General features: G+C 37.1%; 2 protein-coding genes across 18 annotated transcripts in view; both read right to left on the minus strand.

Annotated features, from left to right (window-relative positions):
- Positions 1–18,910, minus strand: part of SELP (selectin P) — a 1,134,746-nt gene that overhangs the window by 357,614 nt on the left and 758,222 nt on the right. The gene's annotated exons all lie outside the window — the stretch shown is intronic.
- The window catches only part of KIFAP3 (kinesin associated protein 3), a 174,705-nt gene that overhangs the window by 102,092 nt on the left and 53,703 nt on the right, over positions 1–18,910 (minus strand). For all 6 annotated transcript variants that reach the window (XM_019821595.3, XM_011290890.4, XM_045049120.1 and 3 more), the window contains one exon: positions 5,699–5,877. In XM_019821595.3, the coding sequence (XP_019677154.1) occupies positions 5,699–5,877 (179 nt within the window). The remainder of the gene's footprint in view (positions 1–5,698; positions 5,878–18,910) is intronic.

The following is an 18,910-nucleotide window of genomic DNA, read 5'->3' on the forward strand; positions in this document are numbered from 1 at the left end:
AAACTTGTTTGCCCATACATTTGACAACGTAGACGAAATGGATACATTCCTTGAAAGATTAAAACTACAAAGCTACCACTCAAAAATAAATAAATAACATTAATAGTTTTTTTAAATATTTAGATTGAAATGATACCAATTCTACACCAACCCTTCCAGAAAAATTAAAAACAGAATGCTCCCCCAACTCATTCTATAAGAACACTGTTATTCTAATAGCAAAACCAGACCAAGTCATCATAAGAAAACTATAAACTAGTATTCCCTCATAAACACATATACAAAAATCCTCAACAATATATTACCTAATCAAATCTAACAATATATAAAAAGATAATATATCGTGACCAAGTGGTGTTTCTCCTCGGAATGCAAGACTGGCTCTATCTAAAGTCAATTAACACAATTCACTGTATCAACAGTCTAAATTTTTTTTTTCAACGTTTATTTTTTTTATTTTTGGGACAGAGAGAGACAGAGCATGAACGGGGGAGGGGCAGAGAGAGAGGGAGACACAGAATCGGAAACAGGCTCCAGGCTCTGAGCCATCAGCCCAGAGCCCGACGCAGGGCTCGAACCCACGGACCGCGAGATCGTGACCTGGCTGAAGTCGGACACTTAACCGACTGCGCCACCCAGGCGCCCCAGTATCAACAGTCTAAAGAAGAAAAACCATGTGCTCATCTCAACTGATGTAGAAAAGACACTTAAAAAAATCCAACATCCATTCCTGATAAAGTCTCAGCAAACCAGAAATAGAATAGAACTTAAGTAAACTGATACAGTATCTACAAAAAAACCCTACTTAATATCATATTTAATAGTAAAAGAATTGCTTTCTGCCTAAGATCAGTAAAAAGAAAGGGGTATCCACTTACAGCATTCCTTTTTAACATCATACTAGAGGTCCTAACCAGTACAATAAGAGAAAGAAAGAAAGAAAGAAAGAAAGAAAGAAAGAAAGAAAGAAAGAAAGAAAGAAAGAAAGAAAGAAAAAGAAACAAAGGACATGCAGATTAGAATTAAAGAAATAAAAATTTGTTTATAGATAACATAATTGTCCACTTAGCAAATCTCCAAGAATCTACAAAGAGCCATTATAATTAAAAACTGAATTCAGGGGGCGCCTGGGTGGCGCAGTCGGTTAAGCGTCCGACTTCAGCCAGGTCACGATCTCGCGGTCCGTGAGTTCGAGCCCCGCGTCAGGCTCTGGACTGATGGCTCAGAGCCTGGAGCCTGTTTCCGATTCTGTGTCTCCCTCTCTCTCTGCCCCTCCCCCCGTTCATGCTCTGTCTCTCTCTGTCCCAAAAATAAATAAACGTTGAAAAAACTGAATTCAGCAAGGTCATAAGACACGAGGAAAATTTACAAAAGTCAAATGTAACTTCTGTATGCTATCCGTCAATAACAGGAAACCATTTATTTTTTTTTTAATTTTTTTTTCAACGTTTTTTTATTTATTTTTGGGACAGAGAGAGACAGAGCATGAACGGGGGAGGGGCAGAGAGAGAGGGAGACACAGAATTGGAAACAGGCTCCAGGCTCTGAGCCATCAGCCCAGAGCCGACGCAGGGCTCGAACCCACGGACCGCGAGATCGTGACCTGGCTGAAGTCGGACGCTTAACCAGCTGCGCCACCCAGGCGCCCCTATTTTTTAAAAACTACTATAGCTGGGTGACTGTGTGGCTCAGTAATTGAGTTGTCTGACTCTTGATTTCAGCTCAGGTCATGATCCTGAGATCATGGGATTGAGCCCCATGTCAGGCTCCACACTCAGCATAAAGCCTACTTAAGATTCTCTCTCTCCCTCTGCCCCTGTCTCCAGCTTATGCTCTCTCTCCCTAAAATAAAAAACAAAACAAAAAAACCCCTATTATTTCTAATGCCAAAACACTTAGGTATAAATCTAACAAAATATGTGCAAAATATATGTGCTAAAAGCCATAAAATGATGGAAGAGATCAAGAAGTTTCTAAATAAATGGAGAGCTATACCATACTCATGGAGGAAAATCCAGTATGGTTAATATATTGAATCCTGCCAATAGAGTTAATGCAATCCCAGTCAAGATTCCAGGATTTTTTATTTTTATTTTTTTAAGAAATAGACTAGTTGATTCTAAATGTATATAGAAAGGTAAACAATATGAAATAGCCAGAATAATTTGAAAGAGAATAATAACATTTGAGGGCTTATACTATCTGATTTTAAGACTTACTATAAAGCTACAGTAATAAAGACAAAGATATATCAGTGAAAGCACAGACAGGTAGATAAATTAAATACGAGAGAGTACAAAAATAAAACCACACATATATAGCCAATTGATTTTCAACAGAAGTACAAAAGCAATTGCAAAGACAATTATGTGGAGAAAGGACAGGTTTTTCAACAAATGGGGCTGGAACAACTGGACATCTATATTCAAACATGAATCTTGATCCATACCTTGTACCACATATAAAATTAACTAAAAATGGATATCCTAAACTAGAACAAAAATAACACAAATCTTACAAAATTTCTCAGAGAAAACAGGGAAAACTTTTTGGGATCTTGAGTTAAGCAAATATTTCTTAGGTACAACACCAAAATGCAATCTATTAAAAACACTTTTTGATATACTGGACCTCATAACAAAACCTTCTGCTTTATGAAAAGACAAGTCATAGAAAAGGAGAAAATACTTGCAAAACATAATAACTGTTAAAAGACCTATTCAAAATTTTTAAATATTTTAAAAAACCTCTCAAACTTAGTAAGAAAATAAGAAATCTAAGGAATATATACCCTTTCTCTTGTTCCTATTAAAGTCATATTCTAATATTTCTTATTCCCTTTTTGTTATATTGTATTTATTTAGTAAATAGGCAAAGTCAATTTAAATCATTAATTGAAAGACTTTTTTAAGTAAATTAAATTTCCTTTAAAATATATTAACCCTAAAAAGGTCAGTATTAGTTCACATCAACAGTAAAATGAACACTTTATTTAGACAAATAATACATCCTCAAAAACAGAGCAACAATTCCTCCTCTCCACCCTTTTTAAATAAAATTGCCACAGGCTTCATCTGTTACTAATTAAATCAAGTTAATATATTTCTTTTGAAATAAGAACATTACACAATGGTTGTTATAGCAAACCTAATAAAGTAATGAGAGTTTTAAAAAATTAATTTGCATTTCCATTGCAAAAAATGGAATGTGAAGTATGTACCATGTGGTCCAATCAGATGGTTAAACACTAGACATAGCCTTCTAATCATGTGTTTTTGATTGATAAAAGCCCAATCCCACAAGCTAAATTTAATATCTCAACACGCAATGCCCTTTCAAATCTATGTCTATAAAATGGAATTTATAATTAATTAGTACTTTTACTAAATGTTTTATATAAAGTGACAGTTTATTAACAATCTATCAGCAAATTTATTTCAGCCAATTCTTTTTCAGTGTTCCTAGAGGCCAACATTTAAAAGTTGCTGATACTTAATCTTTGCCAAAAATATCTTTTTAAAAAACATAAAGATTTTTTGTTTTGTTTTGTTTTGCCCTGGGAGCAGAGAGAAAGAGTAGGAAGCCAAATACCCACAGATGTTTCTTTGAGCAAATTCCTTAACCTCTCTGATTTTCTGCTAATTTATCTGCAAAATTAGCTAGATCTAGACATAATTGTAAGGTCTAGTCAGGCTCTGAAAATCCTGATTCTACCAATGCCTTTAAATAAAATGTACTTCTTCCACAGTGAAAGATGAAATGCATGCCATCTATGGTAAAAATCTGGCTAATTGCATCATTTTTATGACCTTGGAAAAATGACCTTTTCTGAACCTCAGTTTTTCCTCCTCAATAAAAAGTGAGATTTGAGGAGACAATTTATATGGTATCTTCCAAATCTATGACCTTACCAGAAAATTATTTTTAATAATAATTTTGAGATCACTTTTGATAGAATGAACACATAAAAAGTTTATTTCCTAAATACAAATCTAACCAAAATGTAGTAGATACATGCTGATGGCAAATTAATTTGAATTTTGCAAACGTACTAAAGGTGAACTTAATCTAAACACAAAAATGGAAGAATTATTTCAACTTGTAGCAAGAGAAAGCAATTATTTACCTACACTCTACTCAAGAGTATATATATCACCATCTCATCATATTCTTCTTTAAAATAATATCAATGAAAACAAAAAACTTATTTTTTATTAATCTAAGTAAATTCAATCTTAATATCAGGCATACAGTGATCATCAATAATTATATACTAATGATGAAAATGACAGATACTAAATATCTGTGGTTAAAATAAAATTTCATGGGGGCGCCTGGGTGGCTCGGTCGGTTAAGCGTCCGACTTCAGCTCAGGTCATGATCTCACAGTTCGTGAGTTCGAGCCCCGCGTCAGGCTCTGTGCTGACAGCTTGGAGCCTGTTTCGGATTCTGTGTCTCCCTCTCTCTCTGCCCCTCCCCTGTTCATGCTCTGTCTCTCTCTGTCTCAAAAATAAATAAACGTTAAAAAAAAAATTAAAAAAAAATAAATAAAATTTCATGTATTTCAAGTATCAGAATTCAAGGCACTTATTAAATCTGATGTATCAGTCTCAGGTTTTCAAAGAGCATGCTGTGCCATTCAATAAGCATAAGGTACTTCTAAAGAAGTACTTTTTAACTTCAAAAGAAGGAAAAAACAGGCAGAAATACTATATATTTAGACTATCTGAAAGAGAATCTACTTATACCAATAATACACAGTCATATAATGACTTGTATTGGCATATACTTCTAAAATGGTCCTCAATACAGTTAAGGCCAATGACCTAATGACTCCACATCTAGGAATCTATCCTAAGAAATTAATCAGAAATATAGACAATGATGCATGTACAAATGTGTCCACTCCAGTGTTTTTTAAAATAGCTATAATTATAAACAACTTAAATATCTGAAAACAAGTTCTGGTTAATATAATATCTATACAGTGTAACACTGTGCTTACAAAGCTTTTTTAATGATGTGGGGAAAAAAAGCAGATAATTTCTACTCTACCTTTACATTATTTCTGAATTGTGTATCCTTTTCAGAAGGGGAAATACTATATAATCAACTTGTATTTCTGAAAGATCACCCATCAACACAATATAAGATGGCAAATAGAAGCCTACTATAATATTCAACAAGAAAGGAAGAGGGTGTAAATAAAGATGGCATGAACTAATACAACAGCACCGAGAATAAAAAGGAGGTACAGCTTCAAGAGACACGTAAGTAGAATCAACAAGTTGTGGCTACCAACTGGGATGGTGGGCGAAAAAGGAAAGACTGGGCTAGATTGCAATTCCGCACACCAACATCAGAAATGCGGGAGAAAAAAATAATTTAAAGGAAAATAACAAACCAGATGCTTCTGAAGGACAATGTTAAGTTTAAATTACTTTCTACATATTATGTTCAATATGGAAAGACTCATCCTATACAATATATTAGGAAACATTTTTTATTCAGATAGTTTCAATTTAGTATAGTATGAACTAATAAGGAATATACTTCCTAATGAAGCCATTTAAGAGAGTTACTGCCATTGTAAAATTTTCATTCAGAACAATCTCAGTAGGGGAATAATGTGTTTATTTCTTATCAAAATATTTCTAACTTGAAAATGGTGAACATGGACTATTTAAATGTAAGTTACCATATCATTTTTATTCTCCATAAAAATGCTGAGTTTCTTCAAGAATGACACAACTAGAATAAGTAGCTCAAAATTGTCCCGATCAAGAGCCTTCACCAGCATGTGAACTATGTTCTTGTTCCTCATCTTCAGTTCTGTGCGTGTATCCTCAGCAAGATTCAGAAGCAGATAAAGAGCAACTAAAAGAGTAAAACAGATGAGTGTAAAATGACTGGCATACTGAATCAACAATTTAATAAATCATTTCTACTCAGCATAGTAACAGATGTAGTTCTAAGAAGATTATATTTAAAAGTTTTTAATTTATTATTAGTTGGCTCATTAGAAAACATTTGTTGTTACTGAGAAATACATATGTTATAAAAATTAAAACTATATACATACACATACACACGAAATCATTTTCTTATGATCCTGAGAAGGGCACTAACCAAAACAAGATAATGATTCCTACCTTCGCAGAGCTTAGAGCTTAATTGTAGGCAAATGGCATTAAAGGTATATGTTAATAAATAGTGAGACAGGCAGATGGAAAAATAATTTTATACATGTAGAAAACAAGGTAAAACTTCAACAACTAGGAGCTGCTACGTTAAAAAGAACTATAATCCAAGAACAAACTGATGGTTACCAGAGGGGAGGGGGAGACAGGTAAAATAGGTGATGGGGATTAAGGAGTGCACCTGTGATGAGCACAGAGTGATGTATGGAAATACTGTGTATAGTGTCACTATATTGCACACCTGAAACTAATATAAAAGTGTATGCTCACTAATAATAACAAAAAGAACTATAATCCAAAACATATAATATAGCTAGAGCTAAGTGTGAGGATACTAAAATCTATTTTTCATACTCAAACTGATTTTCTGATAGTTACTATAGATAATGGTCATATTAAATTCAATAACACAGTTGTGACACTAGACAAAGTTAAGGCACTGTTTACTAATTCTAAGTAAAATTTCTTTTAGATACTATAATGAAAATGTTTAGGTTTCCTAAGAAACTCCTACGATTTATCCCTTTTGACAGTGAGAATTTGTAACACACAATATTTTCCATTTTGTCTTGACTGACAGGAAGCTTCAGAGTTCAGACTTGAAAGGTTTGTCAGAATTTTTAGGCTATTATGATCAACATAGTACTATGGCCTTGGTTTATTCATTACTTTACAGCATTTCATGTATTCTTATAAACCATCTCTATATCTTTATGAAAATAAGAAATATATGCAATAGTTGTAAATATGTAATTTATTTAACAAATATTGGAGATGTAAAGGGAATTCATACTAATTAAGGCTACTGTATAGCAGGCACTGTACTAGTTGATATATTAACAGCAAACCATTTTATCTCTAAGAAAATTTTGTGGGAAAAGAAGTATTATAAATTTTACAGACAGGCAGTCCCAGGTTCAGAGAAGTTAAATAACTTGCCTTAGCCACACAGTAAGAAAGTGATAGAGCTAAATTAAAATTCAAGCCTATCTGAATCCAAAGCTCACGTATTTACACTACTGCATCATGCTGACTCTCCATGCAAGGTACTATTAAAAGGTTTTAAAGTTGTCTTGAAATCTAAAGTATCTTTCAGATGGATCTGGGAGGGAGGGGAGTGTCCCCAGGACCTAGTCCTGTTCTAGGGACCTTGGACTTTTTGCATCCCATATGGTGGCTGCACACAAGCATTGCCCAATTGGCACAGTATCTTTGGAGCAGCAAAGGAAGCACGGGAGCCCTGGATGGGGTTCTGTGGCAGCCATGCTCAACTTTAAGATAAGCTGACTGGGTTGTTTTCATTAGGAAGTTTCTACAGGATCATTCTGACCCTGTTTTCCATGCTGTCTTTCCATGGAAAGACAGAAGGTATTCCCTGTAAATATTGTGGGATGTGTGTGACTATCTTTGATGTATTTTAGTTCTGTTCTCCTAATATTCATGACAACAAACCAAGAAATATACTTAAAAAACTGGGACTTAAAAAATTTGTATTGTATACTCTCTGATTTAAACAGTGTTTTAGCACTCAATGAATCGATTTCTTTAAAAAAATTTTTTTTAATGAAATTGTGTTGAAAAAGCAAATAGTAGAATTCTGCTTGCAACCAAAAGAGATATAATGGGTTAAATAGTGTTTTTCCAAAATTCATGTCCCATAGAACATCAGAATTTGACCCTATTTGGAAATGGGTCTTTGCAGAAGTAATTAGTTAAGATGAGGTCATATTGGATCAGGATGGACCTTGAATCCAATGACTTATGTCCTTGTAAGAATGGTAGAGGACACGGCTACAATGGGAGGGCAGCCATGTGAAGATGGGGGCACAGAATGGAGCGATGCAGCCATAAGCCAAGAAACACCAAGGATTATGGGAAGCTACCAAAAGCTAGGAAGAGCCAAAGAAGGATTCTTCTATGGAGCCTTCAGGGAGAACACGGTCCTGCTAACACCTTGATTTTGGCTTTCTAACCTGCAGAAACTATGACAGCATAAATTTCTGTTGTTTTATTAAATGAGCCAGTTTTTGATACTTTGTTTTGGCAGCTCTAGGAAATTAGTATGACAGAATAACAGGCACCAGATTTAAACCCTTACCTGAAACAGTAACAACCACCATCAGATTAAAATATACAAAACAAAGGTTTTCACAGCAATGAACATCAGGTAATGAAGGACAGTGACCCAACAGATAAGAAATAAATGAGATGGCTCTATGATTGCCCCAGAATACTGCCTTGAGAGTCTCTAAGACATGACACAGAGAGGGAAAATCCTGGCCAAACCCAAAAGACACCCAGAGTTGAAGAGATGGAACCAAGAGACCAGGGAAGCCAAAGTGGCTAGAGTTCACAGAAAAGAGTACCAGAGAGGAGAAAGCTGTACACAGAGAGAATTCTGGAGTTCTGTGGAGAACTACCTTGTGTTCTAACTAGCCACATGAGTTAGGAATCTGAGGCTAGAAGCCAAACAAAGTAACAGAATTGGAAGACAAAGTACATGGTGAACACACAACGCTGGAAATAATGCTTGTTTCTCCCAGCCATAGTAGAAACTTCATAATTCATGTGGCATTAGGTAAAGTACTCAGAAGGGTTTTGCCCTGAAAGTAGGAAATCATAATCTTTAGACTAAACGCTGCTATATCCATGCTACCAAATCATAATAGAAACATCCAAAAGAATCAAACTGCTTCCAAGTAATTTAACTATGTCCCAGCAGAAAGTTCAAAAATATTTATAGGAATAAAAAAATATCCAACACCAAACAATGTAAATTTCATACTCTCAGGAATTCAATCAAAAATTAAAAGCCATTTACAAAAGCAGGAAAATAAAACCTGTAAGGAGAAGAAAACTCAGCTAACTGAAACTGTCCTGGAATTGACACCAAGGTTAGAATATTCAGATAGAAACATTAACAGACAACCATTTTCAAGATGTTCTGAAACTCAGGTAGAGACATGGAGGCTATAAAAAAGATTCAAATCAACTTCTAGCAATGGACACTCTAATGACTGAGATCATATATTAAGTGGGATAGTAATTTAGAGATTAGAAAAGATTAATAAAATTGAAGACATAGCCACAGAAACTTTCCAAATTTAAAAAAGGAAAAAAAAAAAAACAGCAAAAATGTAAAGATTATCAGTGAATTACGTAGAAAGTATAAAGTGGCCTAACAGGGGGTCTGGGTAGCTCAGCCAGTTAAGAATCTGACTCTTGATTTCGGCTCAGGTCATGATCTCATGGTTCATGACATCAAGTGCCACACTGGGCTCTGCGTTGACAGTGTGGAGCCTGTTTGGGATTCCCTCTCTCCCTCTCTGTGCACCTACCCTCCTCAGGCACACTGTAAGTAAGTAAGTAAGTAAATAAATAAATAAATAAATAAATAAACAAAAAAAAATAATAAAGTGGCCTAATATACCTGTAATTGAAGTCCCAGAAGAAATAATTTTCCAATATGATAATTTTGGAAATAATTATCCAATAATTAGCCAATAATTTTCCAAATATGATAAAATTATACACCCACAGTTCCAATATGGGCAATGAACCTAAGAACAAGAAACATGAGAAAACTACACCAAGGCACATCATAATCAAACTGGTCAAAACAAATGATAAAGAGACAATCTGAAAGCAGCTAGAGAAAAACTCTATATGCAGACCAAAAAAGAAAAAAAGATGACAGAAGAGTTACCAGTAAAAACAATGCAAACAAGTCAATGGTAGAACGACATCTTTACTAAACAAAAAGAAAAGTCACCCTTAAATTCTAAACAAGTAAAAATATTTCAAAAAAGGAAAAAAATGAATTTTAAACACAAAAAATTAAAATAATTCATCATCATAAAATCTGTCTTACAAGAAATATTAAAGGAAATCTTTCAGGAAGAAAGAGAAACACCAGACAGGCATATGAATCTACTCAAAAAAACAAAATCAATGGAAATGGTAACTTTATTTTGTTAATATTTAAATATCTTTAAAACAAAATCATTTATATGTAAATGTATAATAATGTAGGGTTTATAATATATAAATATAACCAATGTTAATTATAATAGCATAAAGTTGAGATGGGAAGAAACAGGAGTAATGGTTCTCATACCACAGATGAAGTGGTGCAATATTATCTGAAGGCAGAATTAACGTCTGATAGGTTAAATATGTATACTTGGAGGCAGACAACTTATGATTAATTAAAGATATATAAGGGGCGCCTGGGTGGCGCAGTCGGTTAAGCGTCCGACTTCAGCCAGGTCACGATCTCGCGGTCTGTGAGTTCGAGCCCCGCATCAGGCTCTGGGCTGATGGCTCGGAGCCTGGAGCCTGTTTCCGATTCTGTGTCTCCCTCTCTCTCTGCCCCTACCCCGTTCATGCTCTGTCTCTCTCTGTCCCAAAAATAAAAATAAAAAACGTTGAAGAAAAAAAAAATTAAAAAAAAAAAGATACATAATATAAATATATTTAAATATTTAACATATTTAAATATTTATATATTTAATAAACCTTAAAGCAACCAACAAAAGAGTTATAGTTAAGCCAACAACGGAGATAAAATAGAGTTAAAAAAAACTCCTTCAACCATAAGAATGCAGACAAGGAGGACAAAGAGGGAAAAAGATAAAAAATAAATAAATAAAAGCAAGACTGGACTATGTACTGTGTATAAAAAACACAGTTTAGTATAAAGATATAAATATCTTAAAAGGATGGACAAATATACAGCATGCTAACACTAGTCAGAACACAGCTGGAGTGTCTATATTAGTATAAGAGAAAAATTATTTCAGATAAAAGAATATTAGCAGGGATAATGAAGATCATTTTCATAATGGTAAGGATCAAGAGGATGTGACGATCTTGTATCTTTCCATCCTTAAGAAAAAAAAGTTTAAAATTCATGGAGCGAAACCTAACAGAACTGCAGGAAAAATAGTTAAATCCATAAATATAGTCAGATATTATAATATTACTCTTGGAATAATTAATAGAACAAATACAAAGAAAATCAACAAGATGTAGAGATTTGAACACATTAGCAACTGACTTCTCATGGACATTTACAAAACACTCCACAGAACAAGATCAGAATGCACATTCAATTGCATATGCAACATCTGCTGAGGCCATACTCTAGACCATCAAACAAGTCTCAGTAAATTAAAAATTCAATTCATAAAAAGTATTTTCTCAGAAGAGTGCGGAAGATGGCAGTGGTGTAAGAGGACCCTAGGCTTGTTTCATCCCATGAACACAACTAGATAACTATCAAATCATCCTAAATACCCCAGAAATCAACCTGAAGACTGACAGAATGAACTCCACAACTAAAAGGAGAGGAGAGGCCACATCTAAAAAGGTAGAAAGTGCAAAGATGTAGTTTAGGGGAGGAATGGACCATGGGTGCTATGGAGGGGAGGAAGCCATGGTCACAGAGAAGGGAGAGGGACAGGAACAGGGGAAAGAGAGAGGGAGAGAGGTAGGTAGGGAGGGAGAGGGACAGAGAGAGAGTACACACCCACACAAGGCAAATATTTCCCCAAAGCCACTGACTTGGAAAACAAAAGGGCTGAATTTTGTGAGTTCTTGCAAACAAGACTTAAAGCCTGGAGTTTTAAAGGTCAGTGGGCTTGGCTAGGATAGAGCCCTTAGGGCACTGCCCTACTCCTGAAGAGAAGGCAGGCAAATAACTCAGGAGCAGAGTATGATGCCTGGGGCACACAGATGGGAGATTATTCCCTCTTCTCTGAGCACATCCCTGAGAAGCAGCATTCAAGGAGACTCCTCTATGGGAACAAAAGAGTTGGATGGCAGCATTTCCCTCCCACCACCCCTCAGCATAAACACAGAGCCATTTGCAAGAAACAGAGCAACACTGACACTGACTGCCTAACTTGCACAAACCAGGCCCCACCCCACTGTGGTCCAGTGGGACTGCCCACCTCAGTCAACCTTGCCTTTCAGTTCCAGCACAGCCCAGTGCAGCATCGGGGCCCCTCCTGCAGAAGACCCACACAAACCCCTGCTCACACACTCCTGACCAGAGAGTTCTGCAGGGGCCTCAGTTCTGGTGGAGTTGGTGTCAGGTCTCATTTCACAAGAAGATCGCAGCACATCTAGTTAAAACTTGCCACATTCAGGTGAGGTACCAAACACTACCCACTGCAGGCAAGGAAAGCCTCTACAGACAAGTGGTCTGAAAAACAGAACAGCCAAAACACAATAGCAGAGCACATGCATCACATACCAAAGACACTCCCTGAAGTGCCAGGCCCTGGGCACTACATGCCCTCTTCATTATAAGGCCACTATTTTCAGGAACAGAGGAACAGAGGAACTGGCTTTTCTAATATACAGAAGAAGGCAGAGGCTTAGACAAAATGCCAAAATGGAGGACTTATCCCAAATGAAAGAACAAGACAAGGTCACAGCAAAACAGATATAAGTAACATGCCTGATGGAGAATTTAAAGCAATGATTATAAGGATATTCACTGGGCTTGAGAAAAGAATGGAAAATATCAGTGAAACCCTTACAACAGACATAAAAGAGTTAAAAAGAATTAATCAGAGACAAAGAATGCAATAAACAAGATTGGAAACAGGCTTGATGCACTGAAGAGCAGGCTGGAAGAAGCAGAGGAATGAATTAATGACCTAAGACAAAATAATGGAAAATAATGAAGTAGAAGAAAAAAGAGAAATAATTATGCAACACAAGAATAGACTAGGGAACTCAGTGACCCCATCAAACATACTAACATTTGTATTAAAGCATCCCAGAAGAAGAGAGAGAAAAGGGGGCAGAAAATTTATTTGAAGAAGTAATAGCTGAAACCTTCCTTAATCTGGGGGAAGGAAACAGTCATCTAGATTCAGGAGGCACAGACAACTCCTATCAAAATCAACAAAAGCAGACCCAACACCAAGACATATTAAAATTAAATATATAAAATACAGTGATAAAAGAAAAAAATCTTAAAAGCAGTAAGGCAAAAGAAGTCCTTACTTTACAAGAGAAGAGCCATCAGGGTAGCTAGAGATTTCTCAACAAAACAAAAGCTAGAAGGGAGTGGCATGATATATTCAAAGTGCAAATAGGAAAAATATGCATCCAAGAATACTCTATCCAGCAAGGCTATCATTCAGAATATAAGGAGAGATAAAGAGTTTTCCAGTCAAACAAGAACTAAAAAAGATCAGGATCACTAAACAAGCCCTGCAAGAAACATTAAAAGGGATTCTTTGAGTGCAAAGGAGAAACCAAAAGTGAGAAATACAAGAAAGGATCACAAAAAATCTCCAGAAACAATGACAAAACAAGCAAAAAAATGGCAATAAATACATATCAATTATTACTTTGAATACAAATGGATGAAATGTTTCAATCAAAAGATACAGAGTATAAGAATGGATATATCTATATACCGCCAATAAAAGACTCATTTTAGACCTAACAACACCTCCAGATTGAAAGTTGAGGGGATGGAGAAAAATTTATCCTGCAAATGGATGTCAAAAGAAGGCCAGAGTAGCAATACTTATATTGGACAAACGACTTTAAAATAAAGACTGGAGGATCTGGGCCAACATGGTGGAGAAGTAGGAGGATCCATTAAGTCCCACGTCTCTCTTTAAACACCAGAGCCTGGGAGGAAAAGAGACTGAAACTATTAGGAAGAAAATGGGAAAGCTGGAAAAAAGATAGGTGGGTAACTGCGAACTGGAGGAGATAAAAAAAAAAAAGGCCACGTGGGCACGGAGGGGAGGGACCCCCTTCTGCAGAGAAACAAAGGGAAGAGAAAGAGCGGCTAGGGAAGTGCAGGACTGTAACTGGACAGGAGAAAGACCTTGGACTGAGGCTGAGAGGGATCCCATCTCTAACTGCTGGGCTTTCTTCAGACTGAGGCCTGGCTCCCTGTTCACGCACCTGGGGAGGAGGGGAGCCAGCCCTGGGTGCAGTGGTAGATCAGAGGCTCAGTCTGCAGCTGGAGAAAGTGGTTCCCTCCCTGGAAGGCTGCGTGACAGCACAGAACCTGCCTGCTTCCGCCACCCCCGGAACAGTGGCTGAGCTAAGGTCTCAGTCTACAGGAGAATAAGGCGGCCGTTTCCCTGGAGTGCTTTGGTAAAAGACAAAGGCTGCCTGCATCCGCCACCAGGGGGCTCGTGGTGAGGGCCACAGCTCTCAGTCCACAATAGAAATCGGTCTTCCCTGAAGCGCAGTGGCACAGAACAAGCCAGCTGGGGCGACTCTGAATCCTAGCCAAGCACAGGGTCAGGGGAGTTGGTGGAGTGAGAAGGACAACCCCGTCTGCACCCCAGGGCACGGTGAGGACGATTCAAATGGACTCTACCGGGTCTGGCTCTGTGGAGAAGAGACTGGGAGATCACCATACCCCCTCTCCCGCCACATCCCCCCACACCCCCCGCACCAAACCACCACCACCACCACCACCACAGTGGGGCCTCAGGGATCACTCCTGGGGCCCATAGTGGAGGTGGGTTCAGAATACGCCAAACCACACCCCCTTGCAGTGGATAACTGTGTAACCACCTGAGCAGCACAGACACTGTGGACAGCTCCTCCCAACAAGTGATGCAGCATTGCCTGGATTAACTCTAGGTCAATTCTGGATATATAGATATATATATATTCTACCCGCCTCCCCCCCCCCCCCCCCCCCCGCCCCGAGCCATTTCTCCTCCTTATCTCTTCCTTCCCCTAGGCTGGTTACTCTGGTTATTGGTCTGTCTAATCAAGCCATATAGTTTCTCTGTCTGGGTAATTTTATCTCGTCTCATTTTCCCTGCCTCCTTTATTTTCCTTTCTCTCTCTCTGGGTTAAGCCTTTTAGTCTCTCTGCCTAATCAACATGAATTCCCCACCCTGCCCCTGTCATTTCTCTCCTTGTATATGCTCTTCCATCAGCACCGCCTCCACCCTCTTCTCTACTTGTAGTCAGTGTTTTGTTTTTAGTCTTTAGCGTTTTGTTTTTATTTGTGTTATTTGTTTGTTTGCATGTTTCTGCCTCCTGTTTGTCTATATGTTTTCCTTTACAGGACTACTCCAAGGAACAAATCAAAGCACACCTGGTGGAGGGTACAAAATATTACTATGAGTAGGATAATAAAATAACCAAAGTCACAACAACAGAGACCAAGTAACAATTCCCGAAAAAACATTTCCTGAAGGGCCAGGCCCTGGACGGTGTATGACCCTCCTTTAATACAGCAGTGCTCGCAAGTGTACAGCATACAAGCTTTTTAAAATTCATAAGGGACAGAAAAGTAGCCAAAATGATAAAATGGAAGAATTCTCCTCAAAAGAAGCTCCAGGAAGTAGCGACACCTAATGAATTGATCAAAACCAATTTAAGCAATATAATGGAACAAGAATTTAGAACAATAGTCATAAAATTAATCCCTGGGCTTGAAAAAAGCATAGAGGTCAGCAGAGAATCTATTGCTACAGAGATCAAGGGACTAAAAAATACTCATGATTAATTTAAAAATGCTATAAATGAGGTGCAAAATAAAATGGAGGTGGCCATAGCATGGATTGAAGAGGCAGAGGAGAGAATAGGTGAATTAGAAGATAAAATTATGGAAAAAGAGGAAGCTGAGAAAAAGAGAGATAAAAAAATCCAGGAGTATGAGGGGAGAATTAGAGAACTAAGTGATGCAATCAAACAGAACAATATCCATATCATAGGATTTCCAGAAGAAGAGAGAGAAAGGGGCTGAAGGTGTACTTGAACAAATCATAGCTGAGAACTTCCCCGATCTGGGGAAGGAAACAGGCATTGAAATCCAAGAGACACAGAGAACTCCCTTCAGACATAACTTGAATCGATCTTCTGCACGACATATCATAGTCAAATTGGCAAAATACAAGGATACAGAGAGAATTCTGAAAGCAGCTAGGGATAAACGGGCCCTAACATACAAAGGTAGACACATACAGGTAGTAGCACACCTATCCACTGAAACTTGGCAGGCCAGAAAGGAATGGCAGGAAATCTTCAATGTGATGAACAGAAAAAAATATGCAGCCAAGAATCCTTTATCCAGCAAGTCTGTCATTCAGAATAGAAGGAGAGATCAAGGTTTTCCCAAACAAACAAAAACTGAAGGAATACATCACCATTAAACCAGCCCTACAAGAGCTCCTAAGGGGGATTCTGTGAGTGAAATGTTGCAAGGCCCACAAAGCACCAGAGACACCACTACAAGCATGAAACCTAGACATCACAATGACTCTAAACCCCTATCTTTCAATAATAACACTGAATGTAAATGGACTAAATGCTCCAACCAAAAGACATAGGGTATCAGAATGGATAAAAAAAAACCCAAGACCCATCTATTTGCTGTCTACAAGAAACTCATTTTAGACCTAAGGACACCTTCAGATTGAAAGTGAGGGAATGGAGAACTATCTATCATGTTACTGGAAGTCAAAAGAAAGCTGGAGTAGCCATACTTATATCAGACAGACTAGACTTTAAATTAGAGGCTGTAAAAAGAGATGAAGAAGGGCATTGTATAATAATTACAGGGTCTATCCATCAGGAAGAGCTAACAATTATAAATGTCTATATGCCCAAATGTCTTTGCGGGAGCCCCCAAATATATAAAACAATTAATCACAAACATAAGCAACCTTATTGATAACAATGTGGTAACTGCAGGGGACTTTAATACTCCACTTACAACAATGGATAGAACATCTAGACAGAGAAATAAATAAAGAAACAAGGGCCCTAAATGATATATTGGATCAAATGTACTTGACAGATATATTTAGAACTCTGCATCCCAAAGCAACAGAATAGACTTTCTTCTAGAGTGCACATGGAACATTCTCCAAGATAGATCACATACTGGGTCACAAAACAGCCCTTCATAAGTATAAAAGAATTGAGATCATACGACGCACACTTTCAGACCATAATGCTATGAAACTTGAAATCAACCACAGGAAAAAGTCTGGAAAACCTCCAAAAGCATGGAGGTTAAAGAACACCCTACTAAAGAATGAATGGGTCAACCAGGCAATTAGAGAAGAAATTAAAAAATATATGGAAACAAACAAAAATGAAAATACAACAATCCAAACACTTTGGGATGCAGAGAAGGCAGTCCTGAGAGGAAAATACATTGCAATCCAGGCCTATCTCAAGAAACAAGAAAAATCCCAAATACAAAATCTAACAGCACACCTAAAGGAAATAGAAGCAGAGCAGCAAAGACACCCTAAACCTAGCAGAAGAAGAGAAATAATAAAGATCAGAGCAGAAATAAACAATATAGAATCTAAAAAAAAAAAAATGTAGAGCAGATCAATGAAACCAAGAATTGGTTTTTTGGAAAAATAAACAAAATTGATAAACCTCTAGCCAGGCTTCTCAAAAATAAAAGGGAAAGGACCCAAATAGATAAAATCATGAATGAAAATGGAATTATTACAACCAATCCTTCAGAAATACAAGCAATTATCAGGGAATACTATGAAAAATTATATGCCAACAAAATAGACAACCTAGAAGAAATGGACAAATTCCTAAGCACCCACACACTTCCAAAACTCAAGCAGGAAGAAATAGAAAATTTGAACAGACCCATAACCAGTGAAGAAATTCAATCAGTTATCAAAAATCTCCCAACAAATAAGAGTCCAGGACCAGATGGCTTCCCTGGGAAATTCTACCAGACATTTAAAGCAAAGATAATAACTATCCTTCTCAAGCTATTCCAAAAAATAAAAAAGGGAAGGAAAACTTCCAGACTCATTCTATGAAGCCAGCATTACTTTGATTCCCAAAACAGAGACCCAGCAAAAAAAGAAAACTACAGGCTAATATTCCTGATGAATATGGATGCAAAAATTCTCAACAAGATACTAGCAAATTGAATTCAACAGCATGTAAAAAGAATTATTCACCATGATCAAGTGGGAGGCATCACAATCCCAGACTTTAGCCTCTACTACAAAGCTGTACTCATGAAGACAGCATGGTATTGCCATAAAAACAGACACATAGACCAATGGAATAGAATAGAGACTCCAGAATTGGTCCCACAAAAGTATGGCCAACTAATCTTTGACAAAGCAGGTAAGAATATCCAATGGAAAAAAGACAGTCTCTTTAACAAATGGTGCTGGGAGAACTGGACAGCAACAGGCAGAAGGTTGAAACTAGACCACTTTCTTACACCATTCACAAAAATTAACTCAAAATGGATAAAGGACCTTAATGTGAGACAGGAAACCATCAAAACCCTAAAGGAGAAAGCAGGAAAAAACCTCTCTGACCTCAGCCATAGAAATTTCTTACTTGACACATCCCCAAAGGCAAGGGAATTAAAAGCAAAAATGAACTACTGGGACCTTATGAAGATAAAAAGCTTCTGCACAGCAAAGGAAACAACCAACAAAACTAAAAGGCAACCAACGGAATGGGAAAAGATATTTGCAAATGACATATCGGACAAAGGGCTAGTATCCAAAATCTATAAAGAGCTCACCAAACTCCACACCTGAAAAACAAATAATCCAGTGAAGAAATGGGCAGAAAACATGAATAGACACTTCTCTAAAGAAGACATCCGGATGGCCAACAGGCACATGAAAAGATGCTCAACATTGCTCCTTATCAGGGAAATACAAATCAAAACCACACTTAGATACCACCTCACG

Source organism: Felis catus, chromosome F1 (assembly GCF_018350175.1).
Source record: "Felis catus isolate Fca126 chromosome F1, F.catus_Fca126_mat1.0, whole genome shotgun sequence".
Taxonomy (NCBI): domain Eukaryota; kingdom Metazoa; phylum Chordata; class Mammalia; order Carnivora; family Felidae; genus Felis; species Felis catus.